The 20430-nt window shown below is 38.6% G+C and overlaps 1 protein-coding gene across 1 annotated transcript in view; it reads right to left on the bottom strand.

The window, feature by feature from the left end:
- Nucleotides 1-3576: 3576 nt before the first annotated feature.
- The window catches only part of LOC124132698 (FRAS1-related extracellular matrix protein 2-like), a 219246-nt gene continuing 202392 nt past the window's right edge, over nucleotides 3577-20430 (bottom strand). Inside the window, exons 18-25 of the mRNA XM_046496760.2 lie at nucleotides 20217-20316; nucleotides 18520-18715; nucleotides 17467-17571; nucleotides 15465-15592; nucleotides 13546-13807; nucleotides 11944-12131; nucleotides 11091-11237; nucleotides 3577-10409 (exon numbers count right to left, since the gene is read on the bottom strand). Of these exons, the coding sequence (XP_046352716.2) occupies nucleotides 9951-10409; nucleotides 11091-11237; nucleotides 11944-12131; nucleotides 13546-13807; nucleotides 15465-15592; nucleotides 17467-17571; nucleotides 18520-18715; nucleotides 20217-20316 (1585 nt within the window). The 3' untranslated portion in view covers nucleotides 3577-9950. The remainder of the gene's footprint in view (nucleotides 10410-11090; nucleotides 11238-11943; nucleotides 12132-13545; nucleotides 13808-15464; nucleotides 15593-17466; nucleotides 17572-18519; nucleotides 18716-20216; nucleotides 20317-20430) is intronic.

The raw sequence follows: 20430 nt of genomic DNA, 5'->3' as shown, positions 1-20430 counted from the left end.
GGGTTCGAATACCGGATGGGACTTCACCCCAAAAAAGTACTGTTGTAGAATCTGTTCTTTACTAAGAAAGTGTTATCCAAAATATAACAGTACATTTTTTTTTAACAGTTTCGATATGTAATCTATCCTGTAATAATGAGGCTGTTCAGAAATTTTTTTTTTTTTATAAATTTAACTGAAATGTAACAACAGTTTTTGTTGTATGTCTGTGAAGTCTGGGGTGAAAAATCCATCTCTGGTCGTGTTTTTGACAGCAGGCAATCAACACCAGATTTATTTGTGTATGGTGAGCTCGGTAGACAGCCTCTTGAACGTATCACCAAAACTACAGAGTAATTGTTTTATACAATATCATGCACACACGTGCTTTACTTACTTATATAATTACTAAATGTTCAAGCACATTCCTAAACTAGAGCCATATCCGTAGCCACTCCCAACCCGTGGACACAATGTACGGTGAATTCGTAGACAAGCTGGAGTGAATTCGTAGACATATTATTTATATTGAAATTGATTTAATAATTCCTATCCGTGTCTTTCCTCAACAACAATATTAGAATTGAATGATAATAATTACTGTCCGATTCTGTAACTTTCCTTAAGAACATTTTCGTTCACAACATGTGCGTCACTTCAGAGATGAAATACACATTTCCATTGGTTGCAAGTTTCCTGTATGTTTCTGAGTGTTTTCTTTGGTAAAGTATTAAATAACAAATACGGTAAGTATTAGTAATTTATTTTTGCAGGATCCATTATTCTAAACAAATAATTCGGTAAGTATATATCCAAGCTGAGATGGACAAGAGGTTCATTTCGTAAGTGCTAGTTGGAGCGGATTACTATATTATTATTATTATTTTGTTTTTCAACGACGGCTAATCAAAAGGTTCTAAGCCTAACAAACAAAGCCAATAATTGTGAAAGTGTTTTTAATTTTATTTTTCAACTCTATATCCCTGCTTTTCAATACACTTCTCACATCGATAGTGAAGCATTTCAATTCCAGTCAGGGAGAAGTTTTCTGATGCCACCATAAAAAAACCCATCCATGGCAGCTTTGAGGTCATCATTGTCGTCATAGCACGAAGGTGTTCTTTCAGTTTAGGAAGCAGGTGAAATCATTTGGTGCCAGGTCTGGCGAGTATGGAGGGTGAGGAAGCTTTTGGAACCCTCATTGTCGCACAGCAGCCCTCATTCCTCGTCGCTTTTCTTTGATAGGCGATGAAGCAAATCAGCATAGTAGGCACCGGTAATCGTCTTTTGACTTTCTACTTTGCATCCCAGAATACAGTGGCCATAACATTTTTCACTGATCTTGAAGACTTAAATTTCTTTGGTGCCGGAGAATTGGAATGGCTCCATTCCATGGATTGACATTTTGACTCGGGATGACAGTGGTAGATCCATGTTTCATCATCCGTAACTAATCTCTTTTTGAATTGACGAAATCCTCCGCAATTAGCTTTAAATTTTCTCTGGCAATGTCAGTTCTTTTTTCCCTAAGGTCAGAATTTAGAAACGTTCGCACCCAACGAGCAAATATCTTATTCATCTGTAAATGTTCATGAATAATAGTTTCAATGGATCCATGGATTAGACCTGTGTCTTCCTCAAGTTCAGCAATGGTAGTAATACGTCTATCTGACAGTATACGTTTTTCCATCTCCTTGATTGAACCTTCATTGATGGGACGTCCAGACCTAGGGTTATCATCAAGGCTTGTTCTCCCAACCTTAAACATAGCTTCCCAACGTTTAACAGTGAAATAGCTTGGGCAATTATCCTCATATACTTGTGACATGCGGTCATGAATTGGTTGGGAAGTACTTTTCTCTAAAGTAAAAATAGTGAGTGAGTGAGTATGGTTTTACGCCGCTTTTAGCAATATTCCAGTAATATCACGGCGGGGGACACCAGAAATGAGCTTCACACATTGTACCCATGTCGGGTAAAGTAAAAATAACTTGATCACTGATCAGTACTCGTTTTGTGTCCATTTGGACCCCTATCACGTTCAACTGGCTGCCACCAATATACTAACGGCCTCAACAGACCAAATACACTTTTAAACATAAAAATGTTTGGAATTCGTTATCATAATAATACAGATGGACATATTTTCCAGTCAAATTGTAAAATAACTGAATATTCAGGCTTTCAATAAATTTCCTAAGTGAAAATTTTGCACATTTTTACTGTAAAAAATATAAACACGATAAAATAAGCAATGCTCAGGAGAAATATTTATTTTGTGGTGCAATCGCACAATTACCAAGCAAGTGACTTATCAAAGGTTCGTCACCATTACCGATGCTACCCACACAGATACCTACAGTACCTTATTATTTCCAAAACTGTATTTCATTTTGTTCATAGATGTAACCATACGCCCTTATACTATCAATAAAAGTGACAAATACGCTTACGAATTGCGCAGCACGGGTCGCGAACTAGTCTAGGTTTCTGCTATATCATCCGGGTACTCACGGGAAAAAACAATAACAAAGGCAGGCAACAACCAGTCCCGGGAAATTGCTTTAGATCAGTGATTTGAAATACATATGCCACTTAAATATTTATGTCTAATAAATCATTATTCAGTTCTATTGTCATCACTGTATTGCATTTGTCTTCGAGTTCACCGTAAATTTTGTCTACGAGCTGGGAATGGCTACGAATTGGTTTGGTTACTAATTCACCTAGCTCCTCTCTAAAGTAACATGTTCTACCTGTAACCAACCATAGAAACATTGAGTAGGTCACAGTGTCACGTCGTGGTATAAATCAACCTTCACAGTCACTTCAACGTGCCCAATGTCACTGGGCGAGATAAATGTACACTGAAAATATTTGTTTCGGATGGAACTAATATTCCATGTGGAACTGATCATCGTTGACATAATCACTTCTTACAACAGATATCGGATGCTGGTTACGTTTTGTTGTGGGGAAGTAGAGATTGTAAGTTTATTTGTAGTGATTGACAGTTGGAGCAAATGATTGAAGCCACAGTAAAATGTTGAGAGCTGTCAGTGGAAGCAAATGAACGGAATTTAGAGTTACTGCCCCTTGTAGTTAATAACCATGACAGGCTTGATCATTCGAGAAGTTTCAGGATAGGACAGGTTCTGTTAGGCAGGCAGTACCTACATAAGCGTGACAAGAGGGTAATTCAAGTCCTTTTTAGACCTGAGCTGTCTTATCTACTTTTCAAGTGTGGTTGGATACCTATCTGAAAACATGGAATTCTGCCAGGTTCCAAGACTATCCTGGATTCAAGAGTGAGTGAGTGAGTGAGTATGGTTTTATGTCACTTTTAGCAATATTCCAGCAATATCATGGCGGGGGACACCAGGAATGGGCTTCATACATTGCACCAATGTGGGGAATCGAACACAAGTCATCGGCATAAAGAAGGAATGCTTTAACCACCAGGCTACCCCGCCACCCCTCTGGATTCAAGAAAAGAGACAAGCCTGTTTCAAAACATTCTACATTTAATCATGTTTTTAAACCAATCAGATTGCATCACACTCTCATTCAGTTAATAATGACAACAGAAACAAAAAATTCATTGTGTATTTTATTAAAACCTCATTTAGGAGCACTGTACATGTGACTAAGCCAATGCTTAATTCTCACAAACAAGATCAGTACTTAAAGCCATGATATACAGTACAGAAAGTAGGAAACAATTTGTACAAACTTCTTGCTAATACTGCAATATTTCAACACTGTACTGAAGGCCGTTAGACAAGTAACAATGCAACTAAACATCCAGAATCAGGGTTGTAATATTTGTAACATTGCTGAACTTTGTAATCTCATTCAAATGCTTGTGAAACACGGAAAAACAGACCTGACAGGTAGGTTTGGGTACTGGCGTACAATTAACATGTTTCTGGCTATAGAGTTGTCGTTCATGAGAGACAGACTAAAACAGAACACAATATAAATATGACACGGACATATTCAGAGGTAGATGATGGGAGTTAGGTGCTTTTTTAACAACTTTGACAAATCTGAAAAAAACATCTAGAAAAGAATATTTTGTTTTCATAAAGAAAACTGACATTCGTCCTATATTTGATTCTCAAAACCTACTTCAAGTCCAGACCAACTTAACTGTTGTCTTATTAACGAGTACCCTAAAGAGTAATAAAAATAGACGAATAAAAAGGTATATACTCTCAAAAACATTTGTACTTTGTCTTTATTATTTATTTTACCCTTTTTTTAAAAATGTAAGAATTAACAAATCAAGCATGACATTTGTTTTTGTTTTTTCTCGTCTTCTGTCTCGTCATAAGAAAAAAAAGCCCAACACAAGAAACAAAAATAGCCTGATGTTATGTATCACAAAAGCAATTAACTCCCAGATGTCCTCATCAAAATGTGGCAAACAATGGCTGAGATCGTTAATACAGAAACAAAATCTAAAATATACACAAAGTGACAAATTTATTACTTCACTGATGTCAAGTTTAAGGAACTACACAAGTTATTGCCATGCTGTTCCAGATATATACCTGAATATTCATATCACTGTAGGTTCAAACTTATAGTCTTATGAATATTCAGTCGGTTAACAGGTGCATTCAAACTGCTGTAAATCCTTCATTTAATGCCAGTGTGTATACATATGCATACACATATACATAATTATTTGCAAGACCCCTTTGACCCCTTTCTTAATCAAACTGCCTGTGGTCTAGTGCCCAAGTCACTGCCCAGAAAGCAGAAGGTCTGGGGTTGGACTGCCATCCACGTCAAACCAAAAGAGTGAGTGAGTGAGTGAGTATGGTTTAACACCGCTATTCCAGCAATATCACGGTTGGGGACACCAGAAATGGGTTTCACTCATTGTACCAATGTCGGGAATTGAACCCGGGTCTTCAGCATGACGAGTGAACACTTTAACCACTAACTGGGATCAGACTCGCATTAAATCTAGGATTTACAAATTAGTTTCATGTCCTTGTATACATCTGAAACTTCATGACAATGGACTAATTACTGGTCATAATTTATGATCAAGTGTAAAAAATCATAAATGTATATAGATTCTACTTTCTAAATATTAACTGACATTTTGAAGTTTCTTATGCCACATTGAAGGCAAGTCCCTGATCTGTGAAACAATATGACAAATGTAGGAGGCAGGTTTTTGTAATTACTTCAATATGAGATATGGCAATATCGGAGGTAGTATTAGTTTCAATCTTACACCGTTAATGGAATCTCAAGTTATATAATCATAAGATCTAATATTGATAATCTGCAGTTTAAAAAACGGTTCAGCGGACACACTGCAAGCAGAGTTATGTCCCTTATGTTTGTAATACATATATGCCAGTACAACAGTCGGAGATATAGGGTGTGACCATCAGTGTTGAGTGAGTGAGTGAGTTGGGGTTAACGCCGCTTTTAACAGTATTCCAGTCATATCACGGCGTGTCAACTTAATCTGGGAGGAAAGCCCGAAGTGATGCAGGTCTTAGATGTTTACCACTTCGGTGAAACCCAAGAGCACGGGTATGGTATGACAAACCTAGAAACATAATCGGGGTGAACCGGGATTCGAACCCACAATCATAGGTTTCTGGCGTGCCCAAGGGATGCAACTCTGCACAGCGAATTGCGGCGCCTTAGACGACTGGGCCACCCGTGCCCCCCCATTAGTGTTGACCTTGATCTGGCATTACAACTGGGTCCAGGTTCATAAAGCAGTCAGAGCTGTAGGACTGTCATAGAGTTATGTTGAAGTCTAGGCGTTATGACAGTTATGTTACTGTGAGTGAGTGAGTGAGTGAGTGAGTGAGTATGGTTTTACGCCGCTTTTAGCAATATTCCAGCAATATCACGGCGGGGGACACCAGAAATGTCGGGAATCGAACCCGGGTCTTCGGCATGACGAGCGAACAATTTAACCACTAGGCTACCCGACCGCCCCTATATAACTGTGTAAAATTTATTAAACTTGACCCATGCACTTGGAGAGCCTTGCAGGGAAACCCTATCCTGTCTCTGGTACCCTAGGAAAAATAATAATTTTCAGATCTCATATGTTTCATCATGATATATTTTTCTTCTTTTCTCATAAAATACTAAAAGTTTTGAAATTCCATTACGGTTTGAAATCGTTTAACCTTCATATACACCTTCCTCAATCCAAGTAAAAATCTATTCACATTGAACTGCTTACGGTCGTAGTTCTAACAGCTACAGAAATCTAAATACTACTTAGATCATTACAAGAAAGAAATAAAACATCCAGACATATAAAACACTACACATGATCACTAATAAATATAAACAACTTATACATGTTGTTCATAATCTTCAAAATTCATGACAATTCTTTCCAAATATTATCAAAAGTCTTCATTTGTTAAGCGTTTATTTAAAAAAGCTGATTAAAAAAGAGAGCTATAAACATGTGGTTTGATGTAGGCACATTCATTATCACTCGCTAACTAAAACAGACATAACAAACGTCTATGTTAATACTTACATCAATTCAAACACAACTGAATAATTGTTCTTAGGATAATCATTTCAGAAACATCTCCATATTATGCAATAAGTTGCTAGGTAATTCACACCAATCCTAAACAAAATAGGCAACATCAAAATATTAGTAACGATGAACTTGGCCATCCCTTTTACCACTGTTTCCAAGCAACCTCTCCTTACCTTTTATATGAATCTGAATTTACTAAATTGAATAATGATCAGTTATGAAGAAGAATAAATAATTTATCATGTCCTACTAAAAGCTGGACCCATGGCATCAATGTGGAACTGTACTGTAATACTACCCATAAAACTAATATTGTTGTACAAAACCAAGTCTCTTTCACAAAACCATATACAAAACTTTATCAAAATTTATTATTACTAAGTACTTATAATAATATACAACCCAAATTCTCAAGAGGTTGCAGATAAAAACTTTCGGAAATGTGTACCTTTTTATTTCACATGAAACAAAGCTGAAAACATGTCTATTCCATGCTGATATTGAATACTATTAGTATGGCAACATCTCCAAAGGAGTCGGTCACATTCAGACCTCACCTGGACAATTCCTTTTAAAAACTGAGTAGTATACATACTACTCAAAAGAAGTTAAAGACATCATGACAGATTACCTATAGTCATATGAAAGAGTCAAGTGTTCTTTAACTTCTTTTGAGTTGGATTTATTATTTTCATTTACATAATACATGTGTTCTATGTTCCAGCATTGTTCAGCCATGTTTACAAGGATCCCAGTTAGCAGGACACAACTGGAATGAATGATTTATATATAAAATTCTCTTTAAAAGTAGGTTTATGGTTGTTGCACCTTCTCCTGGGTTGCTGGGTCCCACTACAACACACTGGCTCAACCCACAACTACTCTACCAATATTCCCGCGCACTAGAATACCATTCAGACATGTCCTTGCTAAACTAAAGCATTTACTGATGCTTGTTCTGACCAGTTTCAAATTTCCTAAATCATGACTCAAGTCCAGATCTATTATTTTTCTTGGCCAAAAAAATGCAACAGGACTTCACAGAAAAATAATATTGTCCGAGTTGTCTTTCAAGAACGGCAACATTTTATTCTAATTATGATTTAATTTTTTTGTTAATTTAAAAATACAATTTTTTTTAAAATTAAGATATTTTATATTCAAATTGAAAAAAAAAATTAAAACCAAAAGAAATCTTTAAAATAAAATCGGTGAAACATCCCTTTTTCAAAAAGTTTTTTTTTAGTTAATATTGATCTAATTTAAAGTTTTAAAAATCTGTTTGAGACTTGTAACAGCCTATCAAAGCAGTCAGAACATAATATAATAAAACATCTCATCCACAGCCCATTTGCAACACAACCAGAACATAATGAGTATCACACTGTGTATAACAAACTGCATTGCTGATGAAACAGGATATTATCAGTTTCATACAAAGGTGCTTCACATAAGAAATCATGTCATATTTTAAGGTATTTTTTTCCACAAAAATGAAACGTTGTTGTGTGACAATTGAACATCTTGCATTAAGTATTCAGTAAGTAGCGATGTTAAAATAGTTTTTAACAAATAATGTTTAGCATGACATTTCATGATTCAGCTGTATCAGCAAAATTACGGTACATTCATCAGATGATGACAAGCAGACAAGGGACACAAGGGCACCACAGTTTCTGCTCATGTGGGAATAAAACACAGACCATGTCCGTGACAAGCTGACACTGCTTACTGGGCCACCAGCATTATAATGCAATATGGCAGTTTCTGATAAGGCACATCTTCTTGCATATCCATTATGACATATCAACGGGGATTATTAAAAATTAATAAAATTAAAAATCATATTCACTTATGGTTGGGTTGTTAGTGGAACATTGAAAATTTCAACTGTAGTCAACAAAATATTAAAAGATAACTTCACATTTTTTGAATGATTTTGCTAATTTCGTTATTGTAAATTATTAACTTGATGGCCATTAATGTTTACTTGTCCAATAATGTGTACACATATTTTTGATAACGTTGTTTAATTATTGATGTCATTAACATCAATGAAACAAAGGCCAACATATTTTGTGTAAATAGTTAATGTTGTGAGTGTACACGCACTGTGTATCATTCATCCGTTAAATCATCGTTACTATGACAATGCTGAACAAACATCTGAAAGAACGGGGTGAAACTGTATGCGAAAACAAAGATGCTGAAAGAAACAAAGGATGGAACGCTGAACGGGATTAACTAAATGCAGCTAGGCTCACACACATTTCACCATCTCACAAGATAGCTGGTCATAGGTTACAGACACTCCTTGTTATAAGCAACCAACAGGTGCTTCTTAAGAATCATCGCATAGACAAACATCTCATACGGCAGCATTTTATGCCTGCTTCAAAACAAAAAATAAAATATCACACTAGGGAAGCAGATCTTTTCACCAAACAAAAAGGCTCCCATCTGCAGTTTCTGTGCTGCCAAAGAAACATTTGCGTACAATGTCTAAGTCAAAATTATCTTAAATTTATTAACCCATGCTTTGTTTTCACAATATACACATTACCGGTAATATCAGAACAAAACTAAAAAAATTTACACCTTAAGCAGGACATGTAAATTGGATAAAAACGGATAAAATCTAACTGAAACTGGCTTTGACATTAACATTTCAAAATAACTGAAAATTTGAAAAACAGATTTCTTAGTTGAAGACTACTTGGAGTCATTTTGAACATTTTACATAAAAACAATTTAATACACTGTCATCAATATCTTAAAACATTTGTAATGAATTTCTCCCTTTTGAGCATAGCCTAACTAGCTGTGTCAGTGAAAATCACAGCAAAGCTCAAAAGCAATGTGTTATCAACATGGGAGAATATCTCACAAAAACAATTATGGTGTTAGTTGTAAAAACGCGGATTTAGTATAAACTGGATAGCACCATGGATTGGCCTATACGGGCATTAATGTCTGTGCATAGTGGAGAAACAATACTTTTAATGAAACAATCAAGTATCGAATGAACAAACAATACTTTTAATGAAACAATCAAGTATCGAATGAACAAACAATACTTTTAATGAAACAATCAAGTATCGAATGAACAAACAATACTTTTAATGAAACAATCAAGTATCGAATTCACATAGCACTAGTCGTTCTTATACTTATCACTCTTTGAACAATTGAGTCCTTTGCAAAGTTACGTATCCTTCCAATATTTCAAATTCTAAATGGAATGAGAATAGAATAATCTACTTTAGTGTTTTTTTCACATGGAATCTGAGAAAATTCTCACAATTAATATTCCTTTTATATATATTTTTTTCCTTTCAGTTCCATTTTGACAGTTTGAGCAAATAAAAAGAATACTCCTCATATGTAATGTAGATATTATTGTAACACTTGACGTAATCTGCTACACTTCAGTCCTATCGTTGTTAAAGTGCTGGGCCGCCACGACACGCGAGGACCCTGCACTGCCAGCAACCACGATGGTGTTGGTGGGTGACGGTGGGGGTGACGTGTGTTTCCTACGACGACTAACGATACATATAACGATGATTAAAATGCAGATTAATAATAACAAACCGATACATGATATGATAACGATTAACAAAATTGGATATTCATTTTCTACGTTGGTTCCAACTTCTTGAACGCCTTGCTCGTCCAGGGCAGAAAGTTCCACACGCGCCATGTTAGTTCCTTTTCCATCTTTGCCCATTCCGTTAGCATCCCTCGTGTCTCGTCTAACACGGGAGGCATCCATAACAGCATGGTACTCAATACTTCTTTTACCGATTCCACGAGCAGCATTTTCTTTGGAACGGACAGTGTAGATTGCATGCAAGAACCATTGACGTCCTCCATCAACCTGCCAAAAACAATGAGTGAGTGAGTGAGTGAGTGAGTTTGGAGCTGCTTTCATCAATATCCCACTAATATCACACCTTCATAAATGTAATTCTTGTTGAACAAAGGAGCACTGGGCTTTTGTGAAAATAGTTAATGCTTTAACCTCTAGATTACCCTATCACCCCTGTATTAACATAAAAGCCACCGTAAAAAGCTTAAACATTGATGACAATGACAAAAAATTCACGAGTGAAAAATGTCTTTGATCTATTAGCTCACAGTCGACAGTGAAGCTTCTTAACATATTAATAATCTAAACCCATGATTGACCTGTAGCCTGCCTTGAACAACGGCTGTCGGCAGTGAAGCTTCTTTGTTTGTTTGTTTGTTTGTTGTTTAACACCACACTCAGCAATCTTTCAGCTATATGACAGCGGTCTGTAAACAATCAAATCTGGACCAGACAATCCAGTGATTGAAATCATGAACATCAATCCATACAATTGGGATACAATGAAATGCATCAACCAAGTCAGCGAGCCTGACCAACCAATCCCATTAGTCGCCTCTTATGACAAGCATAGTCACTTTTTACGGCAAGCATAGGTTGCTGAAGACCTATTCTACCCCGGATCTTCACGGGTCAGTGAAGCTTCCAAACATATTCATAATCTAACCCCATGATAGACCTGTAGCCTACCTTGAACAATGGCTCACAGTCGACAGAGAAGCCGTCTGCTCCTGGCTGTGTGACCAACGCAGTGGCGTCCACATTGTCAAGTGCTAGCCTGGCATTGAAAGGAATATCCCGGAACCTCTCCTTCTGAGTGTAGGGGGCACCCTTGTCCTGGTACACAGATAGATCAAGTAAAGGTACACGTCACAAATGATTACTTCATCATTACCCAGCATCCTCTTGAACTCACATTTATCCCAGAATAAAGTTATTATTGTCCTCACCACTTGAAATAGAATCACGAAATATTGTGATGATAAATTAACAAGGATAGCTACATGTGTGCTGATCTACACAAAGGGAGAACAAGCCATTCCGGTGATAAGGAATATTATTCACAATGCGCGGTGGTTATATTTGGTATTGAATTTGGTCAATAGCACTCAAAATACATCTGCACATTTTCCTCTTTCATTTTGTGCTGGTAATATACATATACTGCACACAATGCTAGATATAACTGCTCACAGTAACAGGACTGCTGATTTTTACCTTGATTGTAACCACAAGATCGAAACTCAATGATGAGGTTTTTTGCTAGCAAAATGAATGTCTTCAAAAGCACACTTTTCAATTTTTTTCATTATGTGAGTAATATTCCTTATCATGGACCACTTGCACAAAGCAATCTTAGCGCTAAGATGATCTTAACTCCCATACTTTAACATAGGCTTACCATAGTCTTAGCACTAAGATCGCTTTGTGCAAGTGGGGCCTGATCTTTTCCCTTCATAGATTCAAACTTCTATAATGTCACTCAAAGAGTACCAGGCTGAAAAGTGACAAAAGTGACATGCTATGAAAGTCTTGGACCTACCAGAATCTTGAAGACGTGCTGCAGATTCTCGCTCTCTGCCACACAGCCGAACTCCTTGTTGGCGGGGTCGTACTTGGGGATGTAGCCGTCCTTCCCAGAACACAGGAACACCTTCTCGATGGTCAGAGCAAACGAGCTGCCCAGGTTCTGGACAGGGTCAACATTGATCCGACCGTAGATCTTGTCGGCTGCGGAATACATGTTGTACATAAGTTGTATACATGTGGTGATATGTGTAGTAGCATGGCATTCAACTGTTGACATCCACTGACAAGGCTGTACAGTAACATCAACAAGAGTTTGCAACTAACGTGGCTATATCCCCCGCCCCTGTTGCAGAATTTATGACATAATTAAATCTAAACAAACCCTAACCTTTTTTAACCGAGGTGGAACTTGTCATGGAAATTGTAAAAAAAAGATGAGTTTGGAACCTAAGTCCATCTCGTTGCCATGGAAACGTAAAAAATAAATATTTCTAAAATTTCTCAATAGCAAAAGGCACCAGTTCTGCATGTACCCGACAGACCTGCAAAGTTTGATGAAAAAATATTGAACGGTTTATGAGTTATGCTCCGGAAACGAACCCTACCCTCACAGAACCGAAGTCCATGTTGTTGCCATGGAAACGTAAAAAATAAAAATTTCTAAAATTTCTCAATAGCAAAAGGCACCAGTTCAGCATGTACCTGACAGACCTGCAAAGTTTGATGAAAAAATATTGAACGGTTTATGAGTTATGCTCCGGAAACGAACCCTACCTTATACGAATGGGCCACCCGTGCCCCTTATTTCTGAATAAATATCAAAACGCTTTAGAATAAGTTCAAGAACAAGACTCAACCAACAATCCATTCTCATATATACATATAATATTTCAGTAGCTGAAACTTGAAACTTTTGTTTGCAGACAAGGTCTTGAACTTGAAGAACTTGAACTTAACTTTTTGAATTACTTGAATCAAACTTGCTATGATTGCCATATGGTCCAAGCAGAGTTCATCATTAAGAATGTTCTCTCAACCTACCAGGTGTGAATGTGTGTTGACCCACCAGGTGTGTTGACATTCCAGGTGTGAAGGTGTGTCAACCTACCAGGTGTGAAGGTGTGTTGACCTACCAGGTGAAGGTGTGTCACCCTACCAGGTGAAGCTGTGTTGACCTACCAGGTGTAAAGGTGTGTCAACCTACCAGGTGTAAAGGTGTGTCAACCTACCAGGTGTGAAGATGTGTCAACCTACTAGGTGAAGGTGTGTTGACCTACCAGGTGTGAAGGTGTGTCAACCTACCAGGTGAAGGTGTGTTGACCTACCAGGTGTGAAGGTGTGTTGACCTACCAAGTGAAGGTGTGTCGACCTACAAGGTGTAAAGGCGTGTCAACCTACCAGATGTGAAGGTGTCTTGACCTACCAGGTGTGAAGGTGTGCCAACCTACCAGGTGAAGGTGTCAACCTACCAGGTGAAGGTGTGTCGACCTACCAGGTGTGAAGGTGTGTTGACCTACCAGGTGTGAAGGTGTGTCGACCTACCAGGTGAAGATGTGTTGACCTACCAGGTGTGAAGGTGTGTCAATATACCAGGTGTGAAGGTGTGTCAACCTACCAGGTGTGAAGGCCGGGTCTGTCTCGTCCCCAAAGCCCATTGATCCGTCTCCGAGCCACAACGCCCTCTTCCGCATCAGGTGGAAGTCTGTGTCCAGACTGAACTTGGTGGGCACTGGGTCACTGACCTGCTGGAACCTGATTGGGAGGTCAAAGTTGAGGTGGTTGCGTGGGTTGCAGATGGGCGGGACGGAGTACTCTTGGTTGATAGACGTTGTGCAGGGGATGAGCTGGATCTTGTACAGACCGGAGTAGTCACGCACCTGTTCATCGAATTACAAAACATTATTTCAAGCCACAGTCAGCAATGAAGAAACTATAGTCAGCAATAAAGAAACTATATTTCGGCTGACAGCGAATAATCAGATCTGGGCCACACAAACAAGTGATCATTAGCCAGTGTATAAAATTCCCCCAAATTTCAGTCAGACAACCAGAATGGCAACATTGTAAAGTTACTAGGCCAGATTAAATGTTGCCAGTCCAGAATTTTCTAGACCAATGAACAAAGGTAACAAAGGATAAATATAAGATTAGTACTGTTCAATGTTACGAGTAGTTCGCTGATAATAACAATAAATGGGTGGATTGTCAAGTTTATTAAACCCCTGACCATTGGGCGTGCAAGTTTTCAAAACTGACCATCCGTCAGCAAAATTGGCTGCCTCAGACTGTCTGGCAGGCGGGTATTTTCAACACGTACTGCATCAGCCCATGATTTGTTTGTTTGTTGTTTAACGCAGCACTCAGCAATATTCCAGCTATATGACGGCGGTCTGTAAATAATAGAGTCTGGACCAGACAATCCAGTGATTGATAACATGCGCATCGATCCACGCAATTGGGATCGATGACATGCATCAACCAAGTCAGCGAGCCTGACCACCCGATCCCGTTAGTCGCCTTTTACGACAAGCATGGTTTGCTGAAGACCTATTCTGCCCCGGATCTTCATGGGCCTAGCCCATGATTGAAACGTAGTGGCTGTAGATGACTTTTTTTTCACTTTTTGGAAGAAAGCTAGGGCTACAGATTGTTGACTCAATAGTCAACTCAATAGTCGACTCGTAAGACAAGTTACCGCCTCCGTGGACTAGTGGGAGGTCGGTTGTTCCATCCCCAGACGCATCATACCAAAAGACGTTAAAAGATGGTACTTGTTGTAACCTTACCTGGCGCTAGTCATTAAGGGGATAGAACAAGGACTAGTCAATCAAGAGTCAGTATACTGTGTCTGAGTTGGCTAGCACTATAAAACAGGCAATAGTTGGGACGAGCACAAGCAGACAGACAAATGGATAGATGGATGGATGGATGGATGGACAGACAGACAACACACACACACGTCGCTATACAAGTGCAATAATCTTGATCGCAATGTTTAACCCCATTTCTTGTTACGTTATGGCAAGCATTAGGGACATATTCTGCCACAGCAGCCTGGTTACTGGCAGGAGTCTTTGCAGCTCACAACAATGCAACATGGATATTTTGTATTGCCAATGTAAACTAGGGGCCTGCATTCACAAATATCATAATAATAACGCTACTCTACAGACAAACAAATATACATATATACTACTAAAAACAAGTTAAAGAATACCCAAAATTGGAAGGCCTTGTGATGCAATACCCACCAGCCATGATATACTAACTACAGTCATATGAACATATACGGGTGTTCTTTAACTTCTTTGGAGTAGTATATATCGCACTTAGTGAAAAAGGCAGGATACATTATTGAGTGTTTCGGGTTTATTTGCCAAGTCAGTAAAATTTCAGGCACAATATGACCACATTGTCTTTTAAGTATAACAAGTAACATTCCAGTCATATCATTACAGAATTGTCAAGAAATTATTCATCTTCAAAATTCATTCACATACATTCACTGCCAAACACATGTGATTCTTTACTTACAGCATAGTCTGACACAAACTCCCAGAGCTGTTCTGGCTGCTCAAAGGTAGGTTCACTTCGAATAAGCTTCAGGGTGAAGGTCAGCGATGGATGGTCAGGGGAGGTAACCATGGACTCCAACTTTGTCTCTGCAATTACACCGGTATTGTATGTTCATTCTTTTGTTTGTTAATCAAAGCTCTGAGCTATATTCGTGCTAAATGTTGACGGCCTGTAAAACATAGAGTCTGGATCCAGTGATTGATATTATGAGCAATGACCCACAATGTTGCATTTCGATGACACAATCAACCAAGTCACCAAGTCTTATCACCCAATCCATTAAGTTGCCTCTTACAACCAGCACAGGTTACTGGGGATGACACTTCTTACCTTGAATCCCCAGGGGGACACAGGAATTCTAAGATAGTGTAAATCATGAAATTAATGTGAAAAATGTGAGCGTCTCTTTTTTGCAGTAATAATAAACTGACGCATTTTTGTCTGGGCATGCTGGTGTCCCATCAGGTCCACTGCCACATACTTATACTGGAAACAGAAGTCGGAGGAAAACAAAACCCATGTTAATCTCATCCCCATATTCTGCATATGTAACATTGACCCGGCAAGATGACAGCCTGCTCCACAAGGGGCAGTTGCAAAAATTTCCTGATGAATCTCAAGGCTTGGGGTCGGCACTCGCATTAATTTCATGATGCATCTTTTGGCTTGGGGTCGGCACTCGCATTAATTTCATGATGCATCTTATGGCTCGGGGGCGGCACTTGCATTAATTTCATGATGCATCTTATGGCTCGGGGGCGGCACTTGCAATAATTTCATGATGCATCTTATGGCTCGGGGGCGGCACTTGCAATAATTTCATGATGCATCTTATGGCTAGGGTTCGGCACTTGCAATAATTTCATGATGCATCTTATGGCTTGGGGTCGGCACTCGCATTAATTTCATGATGCATCTCAAGGCTTGGGGTCGGCACTCGCATTAATTTCATGATGCATCTTTTGGCTTGGGGTCGGCACTCGCATTAATTTCATGATGCATCTTATGGCTCGGGGGCGGCACTTGCATTAATTTCATGATGCATCTTATGGCTCGGGGGCGGCACTTGCAATAATTTCATGATGCATCTTATGGCTCGGGGGCGGCACTTGCAATAATTTCATGATGCATCTTATGGCTAGGGTTCGGCACTTGCAATAATTTCATGATGCATCTTATGGCTTGGGGTCGGCACTCGCATTAATTTCATGATGCATCTTATGGCTCGGGGGCGGCACTTGCAATAATTTCATGATGCATCTTATGGCTCGGGGGCGGCACTTGCAATAATTTCATGATGCATCTTATGGCTAGGGGTCGGCACTCGCATTAATTTCATGATGCATCTTATGGCTTGGGGTCGGCACTTGCATTAATTTTATGATGCATCTTATGGCTTGGGGGCGGCACTTGCAATAATTTCATGATGCATCTTATGGCTCGGGGGCGGCACTTGCAATAATTTCATGATGCATCTTATGGCTTGGGGTCGGCACTCGCATTAATTTCATGATGAATCTCAAGGCTCGGGGGCGGCACTTGCAATAATTTCATGATGCATCTTATGGCTTGGGGTCGGCACTTGCAATAATTTCATGATGAATCTCAAGGCTTGGGATCGGCACTTGCATTAATTTCATGATGCATCTTATGGCTTGGGGTCAGCACTTGCATTAATTTCATGATTTACAGTACTTGGTATACTTATTTGCTGTGTACTGTTAACATGTTATCATTAACAAAATATTATCCTCTTTATTATAACATACATATTATGAAATACCATAATTTTGTTCAATATCTGTTGTGAGCGAATATTTTTATGCAAGTTCCGTTATGCCGAGGAAATTGTACAATGTTTGAATGACAAACTGAAGAAGTAAACCAAAAATTGACCTACTGTTTGTAGAGTAGTTATGTTTTCAATGAGCTGTGCATGGTAATGGACCATTGCTCTTACCTTTGTGTCCAAGAACGAACTGTCCCCTGAATCTGGCCTCAGTCCGGAATGTGACAGATAGGCGGTCATCATCTCGAATCCTCATGGTAGTCGGGTACAGGTAACCTGACAACAAATTACAGTGTAGAGAGTGTTGGGAGTGCATTAGAGTGGTGTGGTAATGCAGAAACATTCTATCTGCAACTTTATCATTATCACCTTGCCCAAACCGATAAAAGATGTAATGAAATACAGTAGAACGTGGATAGAACGAACTACAAGGGACTCAAGAAACCAGTTTGTTATATTCGTTTTCACTTGGAAACTTCCGCTGGATAATATAAAATATACTACTCAAAAGAAGTTAAGGATCACCCGATTCTTTCATATTGGTAATGTTAATCTGTCATGGCATGAAAGATTAACTATTGTAATATGAAAGAATCAGGTGATCCTTAACTTCTTTTGAGTAGTATACATAATTGCAGCATTGACTTAAAATAACAGAGATCACTTGATAGCATTCAATTAAAAACATTTCATAAGATTCGTAAATGTGAACGGACACTCGTGAAATTTATATGTTTAATGTTTGTTTTACAGACAAGATTAGTCCAATTACAGGTAGGATTAACATGAAGCAGGTTTAACAATGTTGAATCATCCCCGCTGATTGTGTTGATTCGCTGCTGATTGCGTACAGTCAATTGTCAGTGACACTTGACACTGAGTGAAATTTCTCAGTTCGCTATACACGTCACTAATAAGTGTTATTTGGGTTTGTTGGGGATCGGATATCAGTATGCTATATATGTTAGTTCGCTGTAAAGAGTTTGTTATATACCTATATCTTATATGATAATAAAGAGGAGATAAATCAGGGATTTTGTAACAGTTCGTTGAATCCGTTTGTTTGTTTGTTCTATCCGTGTTCTACTGTAGTTAGTAAATATTTTGTATATTTAACCAAAAAAGCCTTCATCTAAAGTGCACATATTCATCAAGACTTCAATTTGAGATCTGACATTTCCATTGTACATATTTAATCTTTGACATTGTCCTTGGCCAAAATACCTTGAAGTCCTGACTCTCCCTCAGGGGAGCTAATTCCGTTCTGCCACAAGATGGCGGTGTCATAGACGAAGGTGAGCTGTAACTGTGACTGCATGTCGTAGTGGGTCCAGCCGCCGGTGGCAACAGGGGAGTGGAAGATGTACGACACGTACAGCGGTACACGCATCGATACATATGACTGCTTGGAATTCAGCACCTGCAACACAAGATAGTTTCAAGTTTAAACTAGCTAATCCATAAATGGATATAAAGTAGATCTTCTAATGATAAAACATCACCTGTAATCAGGAGTTATAATTTCTGCAACTTAATTGAAAAATAGATTCATTATTTATACATAAGACAAAAAATTAATTGAGGAGTGAAACGAGTGGCCCAGTACCACAATTCGCCATGCAGAGTTGCTTCCCTTGGGCATGCCAGGAGCCTATGATTGTGGGTTCAAATCCCTGTTTTGCCTTGATTATGTTTCTAGGTCTGTCAGTGTTTGTCTGTTTCATCGAAGTGGTTAAAGTCTGAGACATACATCACTTCAGGCTTTCCTGAATTTAGCAGAAACACTTTTAGATAACCTGGAATACTGTTCAAAGCAGCATTAAACCCAACTCACTCACTCACAACAAATATCATTAAGTAAGCCCGATCAAGTATGGTGTATGCTAACACCTTCAGCAAATTTACATGTCTCCATGAAAGGAAAGAGTGAGTGAGTGAATAGTGTTTTATGCCAGTCAGCAATATTTCAGCTTGTCACAATGGTTTAAATATAATAACAAGTAATAATAAGTAATGATTCATGTTGTCTAGGTACAATGACACAGTCAGACAGGTGACACATTGTAACCACTTGGTCTTACAACGACAAAATACTGGAGACAATCCCACAATGCCACTAGCTGAACATTATCAGAATCAAAATCTGTCCACCATGTTAAAAATAAATGTCATGACCAATATTTTATTAAATTCTTCTTTAATTATACATTTGTAACCACAATATTGAATGTAAAATGTATTGGGAAGAGACCACTGGGGATTCTGGGTAAGAATACAAGGTCCCCGGTAGGGCTGGGACAGGTAACTCGGGTACCCGGGTCGGGTGGGTACTGAGTAGGACCCGGGTACCCACAGGACTACCCGGACCCGTGGTTAGTCATGTGATATATTGTTTAATGACAAAAATTATCTAGAACTCTATGGTTACACCACAAGTCACTAATGTTCGCATTTCTTTCTTCCTATGCACCCATTCCTTCTGACTTTTCATATGGTTGAATAAAGATATAACTTCAGTCAACTTCAGTGTATGCATGACCAGATCGTTTAATACATGTATCTTAATACGTTTTGCAAGTGCTGTGGTAAAAAAAACCTCAATCTGACATTTTGTATCTCTTGAGACCTACAGAGGGTACCCAGGTAGGGTCAGGTAATAGGGAGATGGGTACCCGGGTAGTTAATTTGGACTCGTCCCAGCCCTAGTCCCCGGCAAACTATGCTAGTTGTAAGAGGTGGCAAAGAGGATTGGGTGGTTTGGCTCAGTGACTTGGTTGATAACTTGTTTTTGAGGATATTGATGCTCATGATGCTGATCACTGGATTGTGTGGTCCAGACTTGTTTATTTACAGACAGTAGTTGGAAAGTAGTTCAGTGTTGCCTGACACACCCGAGTCCTACTGTAAACGAATTGTGTTACCTGTCCATCTGTGTTAATTTCTCCACCGCAGTCTGTAGTAAGCTCTGACATGTCATAGTAGCTGACGAACTCCCACAAACACGAGTCCATGTTCAGGTTTCTGAAAACATAAGAGATCATCATAATTCATAAGAATTCACATATGAAAATATATGGACTGTCGTGTTAATTTTTAAAACTTTGTACAAGGCTCTTATAAAGATTTATTACAGAT

Source organism: Haliotis rufescens, unplaced genomic scaffold (genome assembly GCF_023055435.1).
Source record: "Haliotis rufescens isolate VD_foot unplaced genomic scaffold, xgHalRufe1.0.p SCAF_7, whole genome shotgun sequence".
NCBI lineage: Eukaryota > Metazoa > Mollusca > Gastropoda > Lepetellida > Haliotidae > Haliotis > Haliotis rufescens.
Note: the sequence above shows the minus strand (reverse complement) of the source record. Positions and strands in the feature narration are given on the sequence as shown.